This window comes from Arvicanthis niloticus, chromosome 17 (genome assembly GCF_011762505.2).
Source record: "Arvicanthis niloticus isolate mArvNil1 chromosome 17, mArvNil1.pat.X, whole genome shotgun sequence".
Taxonomy (NCBI): domain Eukaryota; kingdom Metazoa; phylum Chordata; class Mammalia; order Rodentia; family Muridae; genus Arvicanthis; species Arvicanthis niloticus.
In genome coordinates, this window is record NC_047674.1 from 63,427,810 (window position 1) to 63,449,452 (window position 21,643).

The 21,643-nt window shown below is 36.5% G+C and overlaps 1 protein-coding gene across 5 annotated transcripts in view; it reads left to right on the top strand.

The window, feature by feature from the left end:
* The window catches only part of Adgre3 (adhesion G protein-coupled receptor E3), a 107,584-nt gene that overhangs the window by 61,035 nt on the left and 24,906 nt on the right, over window positions 1–21,643 (top strand). For all 5 annotated transcript variants that reach the window (XR_013104739.1, XM_034521695.2, XM_076915410.1 and 2 more), the window contains 4 exons: window positions 8,045–8,280; window positions 11,072–11,138; window positions 11,815–11,906; window positions 13,815–13,995. Coding sequence is in view for 4 of the 5 variants with exons in the window: in XM_034521695.2 (XP_034377586.1) it covers window positions 8,045–8,280; window positions 11,072–11,138; window positions 11,815–11,906; window positions 13,815–13,995 (576 nt within the window). In the remaining variant the exon portion in view is untranslated. The remainder of the gene's footprint in view (window positions 1–8,044; window positions 8,281–11,071; window positions 11,139–11,814; window positions 11,907–13,814; window positions 13,996–21,643) is intronic.

Consider the following 21,643-nt stretch of genomic DNA (forward strand, 5'->3'; position numbering starts at 1 on the left):
AGGAAGTACTGGAAAGTAAAATGGAACTGAATCCCGTGTTCAGGGATAATGAGTTGAACTAAGAGAGTGGTGAACTTGGGGCAAGATCCCATCCAGTTAAAGTTCAGGCATGGTACTATATATCTTTATTTTCAGGAGACAAAGCCAAGCAGATCTCTAATGTCTGAGTTCCAGTCCAGGCTGGCAGAGAGCAAGTTCTAGGTAAAAAAAAAACAATAGAAAGAATGAAAGAAAGAAAAAGAAAAAAAATAAAAGCTTAAATCCAAACACAGTGGTGCACAACTTTATTCTCAGGAGACAGAGTTGTACAGATCTCTGAGTTCAAGGTCAATCTACAGAGCAAGTTGCACAACAGCCAAGCTTAAGCAGTGAAGGAATTGGAAAACAGAAGACTCATAAGATGTTTTATGGGAGATTATGTTCCAACAACAGGAAGCAGATGATCTCAGCAGCTTTGTCTATGTTACTGTGGGTTTAGAATCAGAATAGAAGGGGCTACTGGGACAATTGATGGTGGTTAGGGGGAGCTAAGAAATTACTTGTAATTAAGAAGAGACCAGAATCACTGAGGTGAAATCTTCTGGGAAGTATTTGCTGAAAGCATAAACAAGCTGTGTTCCACTGATAGCCAAGGTTGTATTTTGTGCTGCAGCTGTACTTGGTAATAGATAAGAGGTACTGGTTTGAAGGCATGAAGGAGTCATGAAGAGCGGCTGGGCTTGTCACTGTGAGAGGCCATGGAAGGCCACTGGTGAAGATACAGCCTCAGTTTTAGTTGATGGCCTAGAAATTAAGGAGTCATGCAAAGGAGTCGTGGCTTGATACCGTGAATAGAGCCTATGAGAGGCTATTGGTGAAGCCTAGTTGCAGTGGAAGACCCCAGCATATTTGAGAAGCCAGTACCATGGGATGATCTCCAAGATCAGCAGCAACAGTGGAGTACATGAACCTAAGTTTAGAGTGCTACAGAGGGCAGAGCTGAAGAAGTAATGCCAACTCTTTGGAAGAGCCCAGATAATCATGTGTGGATCCCAGACATTAAAACAAGAAGCTATAACATTGAAGTTGCTATGGAGATCCCAAGAATTTTGAGATGCCAGAGCCATAGAATATGTCCTGAGGAATGCTGCTAAAAGGGAATAGAACCCAGGAGAGCTAAATTTGGTGCCATCAACAAAGATGAAAAAGGAGTTGGAGATCTGAAACAAACTTTTACATCAAATATGGAGATGCAGAGTTTGAAGTTTGCCCAGCTGGTTTCCTACCTTGTTTTGGGGGTTACAGTTAAGTGATTGGATGAATCTCAGAAGAAACTTTTACATTGTACTTTTAACATTGTTGATACTGCTATAGACTATGGGGATTTTGAATATTGGACTAAATGTACTTTTTAAAGTTATGCAATGGCTAGATATGGCCTCCATAGACTTATGTGTTTTAACAAACCTATGGGGGCCAGGGAGTGAAATCTGATGGTTTGTATATTTTTGGCCCAAGAAGTGGAACTGTTGGGAAGTGTGGACTTGTTGAAGTAGGTTTGGATTTGTTTGTATGGGCTTTAATACCCTTGTCCTAGCTGCCTGGGAGTCAGTCTTCAGCTAGCAGCCTTCAGATGAAAATGTAGAACTCTCAGCTCCTCCTGCCTAGATGCTGTCACTCTCCCTTCTTGATAATAATGGACTGAACTTCTGAACCTCTAAGCTAGCCTCTATTAATGTTGTCCTTACAAGAGTTGCCTTGGTCATGGCGACTGATGACAGCAGTAAAACCCTAAGGACAACATGCTAAGTTCCTGTCTGAAAACAAAATATAGCATCAGAAATAGTGTCAGGGTTTGGTGCCTACCCATGTGATTGATCCAAAGTTCCGTAGGTCACTGTAGAGTCTTTCCTTCAGTCTCTGCTCTGCTTTTGTTCCTGCATTCTGTTTTTAAGACATGAACAATTCTGGATCAAAAAATTTGAGGTGGGTGGTTGACCCGATCCCTTCACTGTGGGACCTGTGTATCTACTGGAGGTGGACTCTTCAGGTTCTATCTCCTTATGGTTGGGCATTTTGGCTAATGTCACCTCCACTGAGCCCTGGGATAATCTCACCTCCCAGTTTCCTGGGACTTTCTAGAGGTTCTTTCCAACTCCCAACCTTGGCAGCTACATATTCTCATTCATTATCTTAGCTCTCTGGGCTACTCTTCTGTCTATCCACATATCTGATCCTGCCTTCATTTTCCCCTTCCCTCCTCTTTCCACCTAGATTCCTCAATTTTCCTGTCTTCTGTGATTATTTTGTTCCCCCTTCTAAGTGGGAAACAAGCATCCTCACTTGGACCTTCCATTTTGTAAAACTTCCTGTGGTCTCTGGTGGAGTATCATAGATATTCTGTACATTTTTGCTAATATGTAATTATATGTGAGTATGTACCATGCATGGTCCTTTTGGGTCTGAGTTACCATACTCAAAATGATATTTTCTAGTTCCATTCATTTGCCTGAAAAATTAATAATGTCCTCATTCTATTCATTTGCCTGAAATATTCACATAGTCCTTGTTTTTAATGGCTGAATAGTATTCCATTGTTCAAATGAACCACATTTCCTGTATCCATTCTTTGGTTAAAAGACTTCTGTGTTGCTTTCAGTTTCTGACTATTATTAGTAAGGCTGCTATGAACACAGTGGAGCATGTATCTTTCTGTTATGGTGGAGCATCTTTTCGGTATATGCCAAGGATCAATGTAGCTGGGATTTCAGGTAGAAATATTTCCAAATTTCTAAGAATTGCCATATAGATTTCCATAGTGTTTATATGTTTGCAACCCCATCATCTATGGAAGAGAGTTTCTTTTTTTTCCACATCCTTGCCTGCTGCCAGTGTGTGCTACCACTTGAGTTCTTAGCCATTCTGATTTAATCAGGTCTCCACAAAGGTAGCTGGAGTTGTGTGACCTGAGTTAGAACAGGCCTTCTTGGAGGCTTCCTTCTGGTTAGAAAAGGCCTCCTCTTCCTTTGATAGAGCAGGCCTCCTCTCTCTCTGGTTAGAACAGTTCTCCTGTGTGATAGCCAGAGCTGTGGAATTACAGAGCAGGTAATGCCATTCTGCCACAAGTGCAGGAAGAGGTGCTGACTAAAAAGGCAATGGTGTTCAGGTAGATCCCAGGCCTGCTGCGCTCAGTGGGGGTTCCATTTGTCATAAGTATTGAGTCAGGAGTCTTGCCTATGTTTGGGGCAGACCTCCTGGGAGACAGGGATGCTGAAGTATTTGGGGGAAATGAATGCTGATCAGCCACATGATCCAGTGGAGGTCTTTTTGAGATAGTTTTACTGTATGTACACTATTGGCCATGTTAACATGGTCAATGTCAGGTATATCTTGAGGATTGTAAGTTGTTTTCTTTATGAGCTTCATGAGCCTATATTCAGGAAGGCTGTTTTAATTCAGAATGAACACAACAGCCTGTCTTCTTTATGTGTGCATCTGTTTGTGATATTTTAATATCCATTGAGATAATGACATTTTTGAAAGCTCATTTTTATGTTATGTTATTTTTATGTTATGTTATGTTATGTTGTTTGTTTTATGTTATAGCCATAACAGTCCATTGTATGATTTACCACATTCTGGTTAACTATTTATCATCTGGAAGAATGTGTGGTTGTTTCCATCTTTTACAAGTTGTCCTTAAAAATAATGCAAATGGTGCTGACAATAATCCCTTTAAATAACAATATGTAGTTATCTCAGACAAGATTTTGTGGTACAGTTAAGCCTAAGTATGGTAAATATCTTTATTTTTATTCACAGTTTCTGACAATTCTAAGAGTTTTCTTTGATTTTGGACCATTCAAATTGAGAAAAAAAATCATCACTTTTCTTAATACTTTCTCTACACTGTCTCCATCCTATTGTTCTAATAATTTATATTGCTATCCTCCTGACTTATATATTTATAAAATTATTTACATGTATCTATTTACTGTGTATATATATTTATACATAGTCCACATATAAAAGTCAAAGGATATCTTGTCATATTTATTTTCTTTCTTTATATTATGTGGGGTCTAGTGGCCAAACTAAGTTTTTCATGATTACTGGTAGATATCATCACCCCTGAGAAATCATTTTTGACTCAAGTAGTTGAATATCTTTTAAACAGTCTATAATCTGCCTTTATCTCATTTTGCGTAGATTCCATACTGCACTTCACATATGTTTCACATCTCTAAAATTTTAATTTTGAAATCCATCCAACTTTTATATCATACATTTCAACCCCTTATTGTGATCATCACAATTTCTTCTACTATATTAATCATCATTTAATAAGTCAGCAATGTAGCTGGAGATATTTAAGACTACTAAATGCTCCTGCATAAGGGTTAGATTTGGTAACTTGCCCTATCATGGCAGCTTTCAGCTGTCTGCAACTCTATTTCAAAGAGATCCAATGATTTCCTTTTGCATTAGAGGCCTCGGATACATATAAATGGAGGCATAAATATTGCCCACATATATAATAAATACAGGAAAACCACCCATGAACATAAGGTAAAAAATATTTTGTAAAATAAATTAGTCAGACAAATTATCTTTCTCTGAAGTGAGTAAATTCAATTGTCACAAAAGCTTAGTACCTTGAATTCAATAAATAAAAACATGGAAAGTTAATCTTTGTCTTCCTCACATGTACACATAGTGTGATAATAATAAAAACAAGAACAACAAAGATGATACTAAAGAAATATTATATACTAAACAAAGATGATACTAAAGAAATAGTTATAGCTGAAATGTATGTTTGATACTTACAGATCAAAAATTAATATCTATTTTAAAACTCAATTTTCTAATATTTATTTCTATTATCATATTATTTATGATATGTAAATCTGGTTTACATTTACTGAAAGTGATGAAAAGTCATCCTGAGAGGACATTTATAATATTTACGTAGCACTAACAAACAGTTAATGATTTTCTCTGGGAGCTATAATCATTTTCTCTAAACACAGATACTGCAACCAAGATTTGTTGAACATTTATTTTTTTTTGCCTTTTATCTAAGACTCATTCAACTAGGAAGAAAAATAATATCAAGATGGAAAGAGAGTCAATCAATGTTATTTTCAAGAGCCCAGCATAAAAGATTGCATATAGATTTCACTGAAGACCTCCAGGAGGCAGCACAGAACATTTGTCCTAAAATCAACTAAAACAAATCCGTAGCCTTTCTCTACTCAAAGGATAAACAGGCTGAGAAAGAAATTAAGGAAATGACACCCTTCACAATAATCACAAAAAATATATAATACCTTGGTGTGAATCTAAATAAGCAAGTGAAAGATCTGTATGACAAGAATATCGAGTCTCTGAAGAAAGAAATCTAAAAAGATCTCAGATGATGGAAAGATCTCCCATGCTCATGGATTGGCAGGATTAACTTAGTAAAATGGCCATCTTGACGAGAGCAATCTACAGATTCAATGAAATCCCAATCAAAATTCCAAATAAATTCTTTATAGAGATAGAAAGAACAATTTGCAAATTCATTTGGAATAACAAAAAACCCAGGATAGCAAGAACTATTCTCAAAAATAAAAGAACTTCTGTGGGAATTGCCAACCCTGACCTTAGGCTGTTTTATAGAGCCATCGTGATAAAAATTTCATGATATTGGTAGAGAGACAGGCAGGAAGATCAATGGAATATAATTAAAGACCCAGAAATAAACCCATATATATATATAGTCACTTGATCTTTGACAAAGGAGCTAAAACAGTCCAGTGGAAAAAGAACAGCATTTTCAACACATGGTAGTAGTTCAACTGGAAGTCAGCATGTAGAAGAATGCAAATCGATCCATTCTTATCTCCTTGTACAAAACTCAAGTCCAAGTGGATAAAGGACCTTTACATAAAACCAGATATGCTGAAACTAATAGAAGAGAAGGTGAGGAAGAACTTTAAATACTTGGGCACAGGGAAAATTTCCTGAAAAGAACACCAATAGCTTATGCTCTAAGATAAAAAACTGACAAATGGGACCTCATAAAATTGCAAAGCTTCTGTAAGGCAAAGGACACTGTCAATAGGACAAAACTGCAACCAATAGATTGGGAAAAAGTCTTTACCAATCCTGCATCCAGTAGAGGGCTAATGTCCAATACATACAAGGAACTCAAGAAATTAGACTCCAGACAACCAAATGACCCTATTTAAAATGGGATACAGAGGCAAAACAAAGAATTCTCAACTCAGGAATCCTGAATGACTGAGAAGCACCTAAAGAAATTAACATCCTTATTCATCTGGGAAATACTACTCAAAACAACCCTGAGATTCCACCTCACACCAGTCAGAATGGCCAGGATCAAAAACTCAGGTGATAGCATATGATGGTGAGGATGTGGAGAAAGAGAAACACTCCTCCATTATTGGTGGGATTGTAAGCTGGTATAATCACTCTGGAAATCAGTCTGGTGGTTCCTCAGAAAATTGGACATAGCATTACTTGAGGACCTGGCAACACCAATCCTGGGCATATACCCAGAAGATACTTCAACATATAACAAGGACATATGCTGCACTGTGTTCATAGCAGCCTTATTTATAATAGCCAGAAGCTGGAAAGAACCCAGATCTCCTTCAACAGATTAATGGCTATAGAAAATGTGGTACATTTACACAATGGAGCATTACTCAGCTGTTAAAAATAAATTCATGAAATTTTTAGGCAAATGAATGGAACTAGAAAATATCATCCTGAGTGAGTTAACCCAATCACAAAAGAACACTCATGGTATGTACTCACTGATAATTGGATATTAGCTCAAAAGCTTGAAATATCCCAGATACAAACCACAGATGCATGAAGCTCATGAAGAAGGGAGACCAAAGGGTGGGTGCTTCCGTCCTTCTTAGAAGGAGTAACAAAATACTCACGGGAGCAAATATGGATACAAAATGTGGGACAGAAACTGAAGGAGGGGCTGACTGGAGACCGTTCCACCTGGGTATCCAGACGATGTTCAGTCACCAAAGGTAGATGCTGACGTGGATTCCAGAAAGTGCTTGCTGACAGGAGCTTGATATAGCTGTCTCCTTAGAGGTCTGCCAGAGCCTGACATATACAGAGGAGGATACTCACAGCTAACCATAGAACTGATCATGTTGTTCCCAATGGAAGAGTTAGGGAGAAGAATGAAGGAGTTGAAAGGGTTTGAGGCCCCACGAGGAGAGCAACAATACCAACCAACATGAGCTCCAAAGGTCTAAACCACCAGCCTGGGAGCACATAGGGAGTGACTCATGGCTCCAGCTGTATATGTAGGGGAGGATGGCCTTGTTGGGCATAGGAGAGAGAGGAGATCCTTGGTCTTGTGAAGGCTGGATTTCCTAATATAGGGGAATTTGAGGGCAGGGAGATGTCAATGGGTGGTAAGGTGGGGGCACATCCTCATAGAAGCAGGAGGAGGGAGAATAGGATAGAGGGTTTCTGGGTGTGGTGGAAATGGGAAAATGGGTTAACATATGAAATGTAAATAAAATATACAATTTTTTTCCTTTGGTTTTTCGAGACAGGGTTTTTCTGTGTAGCCCTGGCTGTCCTGGAACTCACTCTGTAGACCAAGCTGGCCTCGAACTCAGAAATCTGCCTGCCTCTGCCTCCCAAGTGCTGGGATTAAAGGCATGTGCCACTACTGCCCGGCCCACAATTTTTTTTAAAAAGCCTGAGACCTACAAAAAAAAGTTATGTTTAAAGTTCTTTGGAAATGCAGTAAGGACCTAGGAAACCTTCTGCATTACTGACATGAGGCATGCACTGGTAGCATTAGCTTCTTGACATTTTCTAATGTGACTTACTATACATGTGGAAAGTAAATTTTAATGACCATATGGTACTCCCTCAAAGTGCAGTGTTTCCAAGCAAAATGACACAGAATCCTGTTGTTGTCCCACACCAACATACAGTAAAAAATAGATACTGAGAATTAGATCAAGCACAGCTGACAACTGCCTCACACTCTTTTTATTCTCTCTCCCAGGTGCTGTGCTCCATCATAGCAGGGATGTTGCACTACCTGTACTTGGCTTCCTTTATGTGGATGTTTCTGGAAGGGCTACACCTTTTTCTCACTGTGAGCAATCTCAAAGTGGCCAACTACAGCAACTCAGGCAAATTCAAGAAGAGGTTTATATATCCTGCAGGATATGGGCTTCCTGCTATTATTGTTGCTATATCTGCAATAGCTGGCCACAAGAATTATGGAACATATGAACAGTAAGCATAGTGTATATGTATATGTGCAAGAAGAAAATTTATTAATGTAACTTCAGCATCAGCATCATAATTTTCATTGGAAAACTAAATTTATAATTTTCATATTTTTATGAATAGCAAGAATATTGGTTCTCCATGTCTTCTTTTGTTGTTGGTGCTTGAGAGAATGTTTTTTGTAGCTGTACCATGAAAAGTTGTCTATTCATAGATGCCATTTGCGTGTGTGTGTGTGTGTGTGTGTGTGTGTGTGTGTGTGTGTGTGTGTGTGTGTGTTTGTGTGTGTGTGTCTGTGTGTGTGTGGTGTATGCCTGTGTGTGTGTATAACAATAGACTATAGCTTTGTTTCTTTGAGACATGGTCTCATGCATCCCAGGTTGGAGTGGAACTCATTATGTAGTCAATGGTGTCCTTGAGCTTCCTATCTTTCTTGTTCCACCTCCTGGATGCTTTCAGCTACACCCTCAGTTTGTGCAGTAGTGATGGGAGAACCAAGTCTGTGTGATTCCAAGATGCATATTCTCAAAGCTTTGTTCCATATTTTCTAATCCTTAAAAAAACAATCTAACTGAAACCTTCAGTAGGTCTGGTGTTTTATTAACTTGAGTATTTTGGTAAAATAAGTCCTTTCACAGACATGTTTACAAATACATACATACATACATACATACATATATACATACATACATACATACATACATACATACCTCTGTGTGTGTGTGTGTGTGTGTGTGCATGCGCGCTTGTGTGTTTCTTTGAAAACAACTTCAGGAAAATATGAAATAGTTAAAGCAATCCTACAGTCCCCCATTAAAATAAGATGAGTTGTGTTCTTTAGGAACCTCAAACAGTAGGTAGAGATTATTTCCTTGAATGGCAATAACAATGAGGAGAAAAATACCAACTACCAAAGGCTGGTCTGTTGCTCATGTGGCTCTCTATATGACTCTATGGAGATAGAAGTTCTTTATTTCATTGATAGACATATGGGGGATAATTGTAATTCATATATTTTTTAAAAGGTGATTACTGAAAGGAAGCCAAGTAAAAGTACTCAAGGCTACATTATGAAGAGTTAACAATTTCTATCTTTCTAAAAAATTTCTAATTCCATATTTCTTCACTCAGCAGTTAGTTGAATTGATTATTATTTTGATAGTGTTGAGTTACAAGCTTTGTTATACCTATGATAGAATGACATCCACATTAACAATCTTGCACTCAGAGATATTCTTAGTGTGTACTTTAAGTCTTATACTCATCCAGAATGATGGCAGAGCATGAATCATAGACAAAATTGGGAAAAAGGGAAACTGTTTCAATAAAGGACCAAATATTAATTATCTTAGGTTTTTAGGCTAAATAATCTTTTTACCAATTACTCTAAATCATACCTATGGTGATATCAGTCATTATTAATATATAAAGTAAGGTGTTATAAAAATTAATTAATTGCAGATCAGGATCTCTACCCCGACTTTATTTATTCAGTTCCCAGATAAATGAAACACAAATTTTATATTTAAAATAAGCATTTAATATACTTGAGCTAGGCAGACATCTACCCTCTAAACTATTTGAGTCTACTTCCCTATCAATAGCCCTGAGGTGTAAATTGGTATATTTCATCTAAACTGCTCTTAATGCAAATTCAGTCTCCTTCACAACAAAGTTGTGATGATTCACCTACCATATAGTCACTTCTCCACTCTCAATCTTCTATTCCCACTCATGTTCCTACTCAAACACTAAGCTCAGAAATCCCAAACTCTGCTTATCATAATTCTGCCCAGTTGTAGGCATCATTATTCACCAATCAGGGATAACTTGGGGGAGAGGATTCAAGGTTGCACAGCATCAGTTAGATCTACCTGAAGATTCTGCATTCACTGGGAGCAACCAGGCCTTGGGGGCCAGTATTTATCTTCACAATACATAGAAAAAAAAACAAACCTCAACAAGATGAAGTGTAACTGAGTCCCAGTAAAATTTATATACAAAATGTTACTACTTGGCAATTTCATTTGTTGGTTGCAGTTTTCAAACCAATAAGACAAATTAAGTGGATTGTTCTTGTATCCTAAAATGTTGTCTGTTGCACATTATAGTTTCAGACACATAGTGCTCTGCCCAGACCATGTTATTGACATTTTCCATGACAAAATATGATAATCTTCAAAAAACAGAGTATTTTTACATGAAATGGTTAATTTTCATTGTTTGATGTAGCTTACAGTTAAGTATTGATTTCACTATCTCACATTTACCCATGTAGTTGTAACAGCTACATCTATTTAACTTGACTTTTGCTCCAAAAATTTATATGTATATCATCCTACTTAAACTATATCATCTACAGTTTATACATGAGAAAATTCAGAAGTAATCAATAGAAGTTTAAAACAAATAGAGAAGTGTCCATGCTTACACAGAGACAATCTTCCTAAGATTTACATTTTACAAAAAAAATTGTTCTAAATCTTTGAAACATTCAAAACATCACAAAAAGTTATCTTGTGGAAATTATAGAAATTATCAAGTTTATTTGGAGAAATGACAGCTACTGAGGTTAAAGTGCCTCATTGCTTTACATGTTATTTTACCTTTTGCAAGTTTGATCACCTACTTCAGATGTGGTAAAGATGTTCCTCAGTTCTCCCAGGTTGTGACAGACAAGAAATTCTGAAATTCAGCCTGGAATTATTATAGTGTTAGATCGTATTCTATGGCCTGGTGTACAATTCTCTTTCTTCAATAGTGACAGAGACTAATAATTCCCATTTTCCAAATATAGCTGCTGGCTCAGCCTTCATAGAGGATTCATCTGGAGCTTCTTGGGACCAGTAGCAGCCATTATCCTGGTAGGTAACTGTTACTTGTGAGTATGCCTACATTCAGCTGGCATAGAATAGAATGCACATTTCATCTGTTAAAGTGGAATTGAAGTGAAGACATGGAGACAGATCTAATTCTGAAAGCCTTTTGTTCCTGAATATATTGTCCTCATACATCTGCTCCTCATATGCTTATTAAAATAAGCTCCATTAGCTTGTTTTAAAATTTTATTTTTGAGGAAAATATCATTAACACGCAACCAGGAGGAAACTATATTTTGGATTGTGTGGAGCCAGCACATAGGAGAACTTAAGTCCCACCTGTGCACTGGCACACTACCTTCAACAAAGCCATGCCTCCTCCAATAAGGCCACACCTCCTATGAGTGCCACTCGCTATGGCCAAGCATTCAAACACATGTGTCTATGGGGGCCAAAACTATTCAAACCACCCATGACATGAATGAATAATAGCCTTCCATTTTGAGAATGTTTATTTTGAATAAAAATACTGAAAATTATCAAAAATGAGGGCAGCTGTAGTTGTATTGTGGGTTGTACTCAATACTTCAGAGAATGTTCATAGAAACTATAGGAATTCTGAATTTTTGAAAAATTATCCTCAGATCCAACACAAGTTGTAGTATATGAAAAAAAGATCCTGAAGTAACCTCCAATTCATTTTCTCATGCCATTCCCACAGATAAACCTGGTGTTCTACTTTCAAATTATATGGATTTTGAGAACCAAACTTTCTTCTCTCAATAAAGAAGTTTCTACACTTCAAGACACAAAGTAAGAATGTAGTGGAATCAGCTGTTCTCATTGTAACATTTTCTAGAGGAGAAATACTTGTTGGAAAATATAATAATGAGTTTCACTGAAGTTCATAGATAGAGCTCTTGATTAGCAGGATTGAAGCCCTACCTTCTGTACCCAGACAAACACACAAATATATAAAATCATACAAAGGTACAAAACAAAATTCTCCATACTAACTTCTTGGGCATAACCAGAAACATGGCATAGAAGACAGGAGAAAAGTCTACATTTCAGTTAATCCAGTGCTGTTTTAAAATTATGTACTATGGATATTTTGTTATTAAATTATTGGCATAATATTGTTTCTGTGAAACATATACCAAGAGCTTTGTCTTAATTTATTTTCCCATTGCTGTGACAATATACAACAACAAATACCTATTAATGAGGAAAGGGTCTTTTTAAATCTCACTGGTCTTGGACTTTGTATAGTACAAATTGAGGGATGGTCAAGGCAAGTAGAGATTGAAATATTTTGCTCTATAGCATTCACAACTGTAAAGAAGATGGTGATGAATGCATGCATGTATACAGATTTTTTTTCTGCATTTTACGTAGGGTACCATCTTAGCTCTGGGATATACTACTGTGACATTGGGCAGAACATCTCTCCTCAATTAATATAATAAAGATAGTTCTTCAAAGATATTTACAGAGGTTAACCTTAATCTCAACATTCCCTCACAGATGGGCTCAGAAGCAGGGCATTTAAGTGATTCTGCTAAGCAGACATCAAATGCATCACAGCTTCATTCTTATTAACTTGATATTCAACCTCTTCATCTTTATGCCTTTACATTCTACTTCTGGTCCTCAGAGCCTCAGAGCCATATCATAATGAGACATCTATGCAGTCCAAATCAAAATCCTGTAAAGACATTTATAGTTTCAACATAGTAAAACCTCAAGTTTTAGTACATAGAAACAAAATTTCTTAAGTGTGTACTGTTATCATTTTTTCTCTCATTCTTCTTTTATACATTATATTCTGTCCACAGTATCCCTTCCTTCCACTCCTTCAAGTCCCTATCCACACCTCACTTCTCCCTCAGATCCACTTCTCTGTTTCACTTAAAAGTGAAAACCAGGGAAAACTACCAAACATGGCTTAATATGCTACAATAATCTTGGCACAAAACCTCATCTCATATTAAGGCTAGACAGGGAAACCCAGTAGGAGCAAAAGAGTCTTAGGATCAGACAAAAGAGTCAGAGACACTTTCCATTTGTTGGAATCCAGCAAAACCACCAAGTTAATATAGCCAAAAAATATATTTGGAGGATCATACAGGGTATTTGTTTGTTGTTTCATTCTCGGTGAGCCCCTATGATCTCTGTTTCACTGATTTATTTGGCTGTATCTGCACTGTGTCCTCTACCCCGCTGCCTCTAATAGGACTTCCTCCACATCTTTGGTAAGGCTCTGCTGGCTCTACCTAGTGTTTGGCTATGAGTCTCTTCATCTACTTCCTTCCATTTCCGGATTATGCCCAAATGGATGATGATTGGGCTAGACACTGATCTATGACAATAGCAGATAATCATTAGGAATTATAATTAACTTTTTGACAGTCTTGTTTGGGTCTTTTCTGGGTCTCTGAGCTGTCCTACCTATGCTTCTTGGCAAACCAGGAAGTGTGCATTTTGTGGTGTAGGCCTTTGTTGGACCAATCATTAGTTGGCCACTGAAATAAGTTCTGCACCACCATTAGCCCAGTGCATCTTGTATGTAAGACAGGTATATATTTAATAAGTAAAATATTTCTAAAAAATTTCTAAAAATGTATGTATGAAATACATACATTTTCTAATAATCTAAATTAACTTGCAGTGAAAGCCTAATGGACAGTAGTTAACTTTGTTGTCCTTATTTTCTTCCAGGATTATGACATTTAAAGCCATTGTCCAGTTATTTGTATTGGGATGTTCTTGGGGCATTGGCTTATTTATTTTCATTGAAGTTGGGAAGAGAGTGAGATCGATCATTGCCTATCTGTTCACCATCATCAATGTCCTGCAGGGTGTTTTGATATTTCTGGTACATTGTCTGCTTAATCGCCAGGTAAGACTGTGTCATATCTCACAAACCTAGCTCCAAAAGTGTCTAGGACAAGATACTCATATTCTTTATTCATGTTTCAACATTGAAATTTTCATTTATTTATGATAGTTTTAAGTTTTGCCTAGATAAAGAATACAATGTTTTTCATATCTAATCAGCATCTAAGCATACATATTAGAAACATGTCAAAATGAGCTGGATCATTCTCCATTAACAAAGGAGTTTTTATTATCATTTTTTTAAATCATAGTGGCATAAAAACATAAGATTTGATTTTGTTCATAATATATAATTGACATTTGATTGACAATATTTATGAAATGAAAAAGTAATCACTCAACAGTTATTTGGGCTGGCATTATGAACACAATGTGTGATTTGTCTGGTATCAAATGTGAAGGAGATCATATATAAACCACACCTTAAATCATGAAGCTTACACATAGTATTTATAGATATCATTTCTGCATGCTTTTGATTAATAAAAATGTTCATTGTCAAATTTGAGTTTACCATGAAGGAGATTAATAATTTTCTATAGTGATATATATTTTAGAGAAGGACAAAATGATATTGAGTACAATCTACATCACTATGAAATCTTCCATTCAATGGTTTGTTTTGTGTCTAAGAAGATTATGCATATTTTTCTGAGTCTACTTTATCCTCTGAAAATATTTCAGTATCTTATTTGAAGGGCTCAGAATCTATAACAAAGTACAATGAAACCCAGTAGCACACATTATTTTTTGTTAGTATTATTGTAATTATAATTTGTTATCTATTTGCAACCACATTTGGTGGCCTTTCTGTTTGTTTGTTTGCTTACTATTGAATGTAAAAAATAACAACAGTTAAGGTGCTAACACAATGGGGACATTATTATCACAGTTCATTAATTTCAGCTCATTTATTTCTGGGGATATGAGTCTTGTGTGATATTTACATATTAAAGTATTCTTTTCCTGCTTGGGAAAAGTTTGTTGGAAAAAGCCCCCTCGGCCTACAACTAGTATTGTAGGATTGCAGCCTTTTAACTTATTTTTCCCTCAATGGAATAGACTGTTCTTGGTAAGGTTACTAATAAGAGACTCACTTTAATCTTAATGGGACTAGGTTTCATGGTGATATTTAATCTTTCTCGAGTAAATTATTTCAACTGAAATTAATGCATGTGTGACTTTCTTAAATCATGTTGAGGAGTGAAAATTCAAATCTTATTTTTATTAATATATTTCCTCATATATTTTATCCCAGCATTAGTTTCCCTCCATCCTTTATTCCAGTCCCTTCCCCTACCTCTCTCCCTCCCCATCCTCTCCTCTTCTTTTTTTCTTCAGTTAATGGCAGGCCTCCTAGGGATATCAATCAAACATGGCATATCACATTGCGATAATGCTAGACAAATCTCTACATATTAAGACTGTAATAATTAATCCAGTAGGAGGACAAGGGTTCCAAAAACAGACAAAAAAAAAAAAAAAAAAAAAAAAAAAAAAAAAAAAAAAAAAAAAAAAAAAAAAAACAGAAACAGCCCCTGCTCATCTGTTAGGAATCCCAGAAAAACCACAAACTACAGAAGTGTAGCATATGTGGAGAGGGTCTAGGTTTGAAAAATGCAGGCTCCCTGTTTATCCTTTTAGTCTAGTTGAGCCCCTATGCGTTCAGGCTTGTTGATTCTTTGGGTTTTCTTGTAGTGTTATCGACCCTTCTGGTACTTACAATCTTTCTACTCACTCTTCCTCAGGATTCCCAGAGCTTAGCTGTGCATCTCTGCATCTGTTTTCACCACTTGCTGGATGTAGACTTTCTAATCATGATTATGCCAGACTCATATCTACAATTATAGCAGAATATTATTATAAATTATTTTGTTGACTTTCTATTTTGCCAATCATGTTTGCTTCTGGCCTACAGTTCTGGGTAGTACTGGTTCTGGATTCTGGAACTCCAGGTAGTGTCAGGGTTGGGCTGCCAATTGTGGCATAGCTTTCAACCTGGACCAGTGATTCGTTAGCCAGTCCCAAAATGCAGACAGGACAAATTTTAGAAAAATATTTTGTGGAGGGTTTGGGGGTGTGTGTCCCAATACTTTCATTGGAAGTCTTGGATGGTTGTAAGCTATTGGATCAGGATCTATATCCTCTGTGACCAGAAGTCTTAGTCACAGTGATTCTACGAGATATATGAGAGTTTTCATTGCCCTAGGTTTTTACACTACCTTCAAACTACCTATCCCCCTATTACAATTGTCTTTCCCAACACTCTCTCCCTCCATCCTCATCACACATGAACCCTTTTCTTCACATCTCCACCCACCCCAAGTCCACCCACAATATATGTTGTTTTTCATTCCCAGAGAGATTCATGTATCTCCCTTAAACCTTCATTGTTATTTAGCCTTTCTGGGTCTGTGTAGTTTTGATTGGAACAAGGTAATCCTTTACTATGCAGTTAATATCTACTTATAAGTTTTTTTCTAGTTCCATTTATTTGCTGGGAAATTGCATGTTGCCACTGTAATTTTATTATTATTATTATTATTATTATTATTATTATTATTATTATTATTATTATTTACATTCCATTCATTGTTACCCTCAGTCCCGCCTCCCAAAGTTCTCATCTCATTCCTCCTCCCCTTTGCCTCTGACAAGGTACTCCCTGACACCAGGTTTCCCCATTCTCTTGTGCCCCAAGGCTCTTGAGGATTAATTACATCTTCTCCCACTGAGGCCTGACCAGGCCAACATCTGCTATATTTGTGGCAGGAGCTTTGTACCAGGCTATGTATGCTCCTAGTTTATGGGTCAGTCTCTGGGATTTTCCTGGGGTTTGTGTTAGTTGAGACTGCTTGTCTTCCTATAGGATCTCTCTCCCCTTCAGATTCTTCAATCCTTCCCATAATTCATTCATAGGGGTCCCTGACTTTAGTCTAATGGTTGGGTGTAAGTATCTGCTTCTGTCTCAGTCAACTGCTGGTAGGGCCTCTTAGAGGACAGCCATTACAGGTTCCTATCAATAATCAAATCATAGCATAAGTAATTATGTTAGGCCTTGGTTCCCACTCCCTCTATGAGATGGATTCCAATTTGGGACAGTCACTGGGTAGCCTTTTATCCTTAGTCTCTTTTGCATTTATGTCTCTGCAGTTTTATTTTGTTTTGTTTTGTTTTAGATAGGAACAATATGAAGTCAGAAATAATGACTGTGGACTAGTAACCTTGTCCTTCATCTTGAGGTCATGTCTATCTACATGAGGTAGACTATTTGAGTTCCCTCTTACCAATGTTTAACATATTGGATAACGTCACCCCCATTGAGTCCTTAGAGTCTCTCATGTTCTGGGTCTCTGGTACATTCTAGAGGGTGCCTCCCATCTCCCACACACAGAAGCTGCTTATTTTCATTCATTCTATTGACCGTATGGGCTTCTCTCCTGTCCCCTCCCCCCCTCACATACCTGATCCAGTTTTCATTTACCCTCTCCATCACCTGTCCCACCCAGTTCTCTCCACCCCTCTGCCTCCAATGATTATTTTATTTCCCCTTCTAAGTGGGACTGAAGCATGTTTAGTTGGGCCCTTCTGCTTGTTACACTTTTTATGGTCTTTGGGTTGTATCCTAGGTATTTTGTACATTTTTGCTAGCATACACTTATAACTCAGTACATACCATGTATGTCCTTTTGGATCTGAGTTACCTCACTCAATATGATAATTTTTAGTTTCATTCAATTGCCTGCAAATTTATGATACCTTCATTTTATATAGCTTAATATTATTCCATTGTGTAAATGAGCCATATATTCTGTATTCATTTTTCAGCTGAGGGACATCTGGGTTGTTTCCAATATCTGGGTTTTACAACTAAGGCTACAATGAACAGGGAAGAGTACATGTACTTATAACATGCTGGAGCATCTTCTGGGTATATGCCCAGGAGTGGTATAACTGGGTCTTCAGGTAGAGATATGTCCAATTTTCTAAGGAACTGCCATACTGATTTCCACAGTGGTTGTACCAGCTTGCAGTCATACCAGCAATGAATTTTTCCTCTTTCTCTATATACTTGCCAGTATATGCCATTACTTGGGATTTTGATCTTAGCCATTCTGAATGATGTAAGATAGAATCACAAGGTCATTTAGATTAGTATTTCCTGATGACTAATATCTTTGAACATTTTTAAAGTGCTTCTTGGCCATTTGAGATTCTTTTGTGAATTCTTTGTTTAGCTCTGCATCCCATTTTTTAAAAAAAATTAGATTTGGTTATTTGATTTTTGAAGGACAAATTCTTGAGTTCTTTATATATTTTGGATATTAGACCTCTGTCTGATGTAGGGTTAGTGAAGATTATTTTCCAATTTATAAGTTGCTAATTTGTCTTATTGATGATGTCTTTTGTCTTACAGAAGATGATCAGTTTCATGATGTCCCATTTATCACTTGTTGATCTTATAGCCTGAGCCTTTGGTGTTCAGTTCAAGAAATTTCCACCTGTATCAATGAGATGGAGGCTCTTTCTCACTTTATTATTAAGATATAGTGTATCTGGTTTTATATTGAAGCCATTGATACATGTGTACATAAGCTTTGTGCAAGGTGATAAACATGAATCTATTTTAATTCTTCTACATATAGACCACCAGTAAAAACAGCACCATTTATTAAAGAAGTTTTTTTTTTAATCGACTGTATGATTTTGCCTTCTTTGTCAAAGATCAAATGTTCATAACTGTGTGGATTTACTTCTGGGTCTTTGATTCTTTTTCAATGACCAACCTGTCTGTCTATGTTTCAATGTCATGCAATTTTTATCACTATTGATTTGTAGTAAAGTTTGAGTTCAGGGATGGTGATTCTCCTGGAAGTTGTTTCCTCATTGAAAATTTTTTTGGATAACCTTTTTCTGTTGTTTTTGTTTTTCCATATGAAGTTGAGAATTGCTCTTTTTATGTCTGTGAATAGTTATCTGTACATTGCTTTTGGTAAGACGGCCATTTTTACTATGTGAATCCTATCAATCCTTGAGCATGGGAGATCATACATCTTCCAAAATGTTCTTCCACATTTTTTACAAGGATTTGAATTTCTTGTCATACAGATCATTGCTTGCTTTGTAATAGTGACACCAAGATATATTATAATAATGGTGGCTTTTGTAAAGGGGATTGTAATTTCTTTCTCATCCTGTTTGTCTTAAATCAAGGAAGGCTACTGAGTTATTTTAGTTAGTTTTATATCCTGCCACCTTGCTGCAGTTGTTTATCTGATGTAGAAGTTCTCTGGTGGGATATTGGGGATTGCTTATGTATATGCTCATATCATCTGCAAAATGTAATACTTTGACTTCTTATTTTCAAATTTTTATCACCTTAATCTAGTTTTGTTGTGTAATTTCTCTACCTATAATTTCAATAACATTATTGAATAGATAGGGAGAAAGTTGACAACCTTTTGTTTTTCTGGGTTTTAGTGGGTTTGCTTCTAGTTTCTCTCTATTTGATTTGATGTTGGCTGTTGTTTGCTATATATAGATTTAATTATGTTTAGGTATATGCCATGAATTGGTGGTATCTCCAAAGCTTTTAACATGAATGGGTGCTGTATTTTGTCACAGGCATTTTCACTAATGAGATGATTATGTGGTTTTTTTTCTTGAGTTTTTTTATATAGTGTATTATGTTGATGAATTTTCATATATTGAACTATCCCTACATCCCTGGGATGAAACCTACTTGATTATGGTGAATGATGGTTTTGATGTGTCCTTAGATCTGGTTTGTGTGAATTTTATTAAGTATTTTTGTTTCATTATTCATAAGCGAATTTGGTTTGAAGTTCTCTTTCTTTGTTGAGTCTTGTTGAGGTATCAGAGTAACTATGGCTTCATGAAATGAATTAGGTAGTGTTTTTTTTTCAGTTTCAGTTTTGTGGAATAGATAGTATTAGCTCTTCTTTAAAGGTCTGGTAGAATTTTGCACTAAAACCATCTGGCCCTGGGCTGTTTTGGTTGGAAGGTTTTTGATGAATATTTTTATTTCCTTAGCAATTATGGAACTGTTTACAACGTTTTACTAATTGTGAATTAACTTTGTTATGTAGTATCTGTCTAGAAAGTTATCTATTTCATCTAAATTTTCTGGTTTTCTAGAGTATAGGCTTTTGTAAAGTATTTTTTAAAAAATGGATATTTTTTTATTTCCATTTCAGATGTTATCCCCTTTTCCAGTTTCTTCCCACCCCACAAAACTGTTTATCCCATACTCTTTTCCCTGCTTCTATAAAGGTGTCCCCTGCCCACCCATCCACTCCTTCGTCCTCTACCTCATTCTTCCATTGTTGGTGGGATTACAAGCTGATTCAGCCACTCTGGAAATTAGTCTAGTGGTTCCTCAGAAAATTAGACATAGCATTACCTGAGGACCCAGCTATACCACTTCTGGGCATATACCCAGATGCTGCTGCAACATATAACAAGAACATATGTTCCACTATGTTCATAATAGCCTTATTTATAATAGCTAGAGGCTGGAAAAAACCAGTTGTCCTTCAACAGAGGAATGGATACAAAAAATATGGTACATTATAAATAGTTCTGATGATTTTTTTTCAAGTTCCTCAGTTTCTGTTGTTGTCTGTCCTTTTTCATTTCTAATTTTGCTTACTTGGATACTGTCTCCATTCACTTTAGTTAGTTAGGTTAAATGCTTATCTATCTTGTTAAATTTATCAAAGAATCAGCTTTTTGTTTTGTTGATTCTTTGTATCATTCTCTTTGTTTTTAACTGGTTGTTTTTAGCCCTGTGCTTGATTACTTCCTACCATTTTTAAAGATTTATTTATTTATTTATTTATTTATTTATTTATTTATTTATTTAATGTATATGAGTACACTGTCTCTGACTTCAGACACACCAGAAGAGGGCATCAGATCCCATTATAGATGGTTGTGAGCCACCATATGGTTGCTGCAAAATGAACTCAGGACCTCTGGAAGAGCAGTCAGTGCTCTTAACCACTGAGCCACCTCTCCAGCCCCTAATTCCTACCATCTATTCCTTTTTTGTGTGTTTAGTTCTTTCTTTTCTAGAGCTTTAATGTTTGCTGTTAAGTTGCTTACAAGGAATCTCTCCAATTTTTAAAAATTTTTATTAGATATTTTATTCATTTACAATACAGATGTCATCTCCTTTCCCCATTTCCCCTTCCTAGAATCTTCTATCCTATACCCCCTCCTCCTTTATGCTTTTATACCATTTTAATTACATATATGTATTAAGGTCAGTTCTATGTTGTGGTTCTAGCAATACAATAGATGAAAATAGTCAGAGCAAGCAAGACAATAAACACAAATAGTCAAACAAAGAGCGAGACATTAAACCCAATTAAGTGAACACTCCCATGATCACTGTTTCTAAGGCCTTATCAAGATGACCAAAGTATCTGAGCCTACTTTCGTGTCCTAGCCCAAGGTCATTTTCATGTCTGAAGCCTACTTACTTGTTCTAGCCTAACACTGAGATTCCTGTCTGAAATTACTTCTTTGTTCTAGCCTAAGATTTAGATTTCTACCTAAAATTACTTCTTTGTTCTAGCCTAATGTCAGATTCCTGCCTGAAGCCTACTTCCTTATCCTTGGCC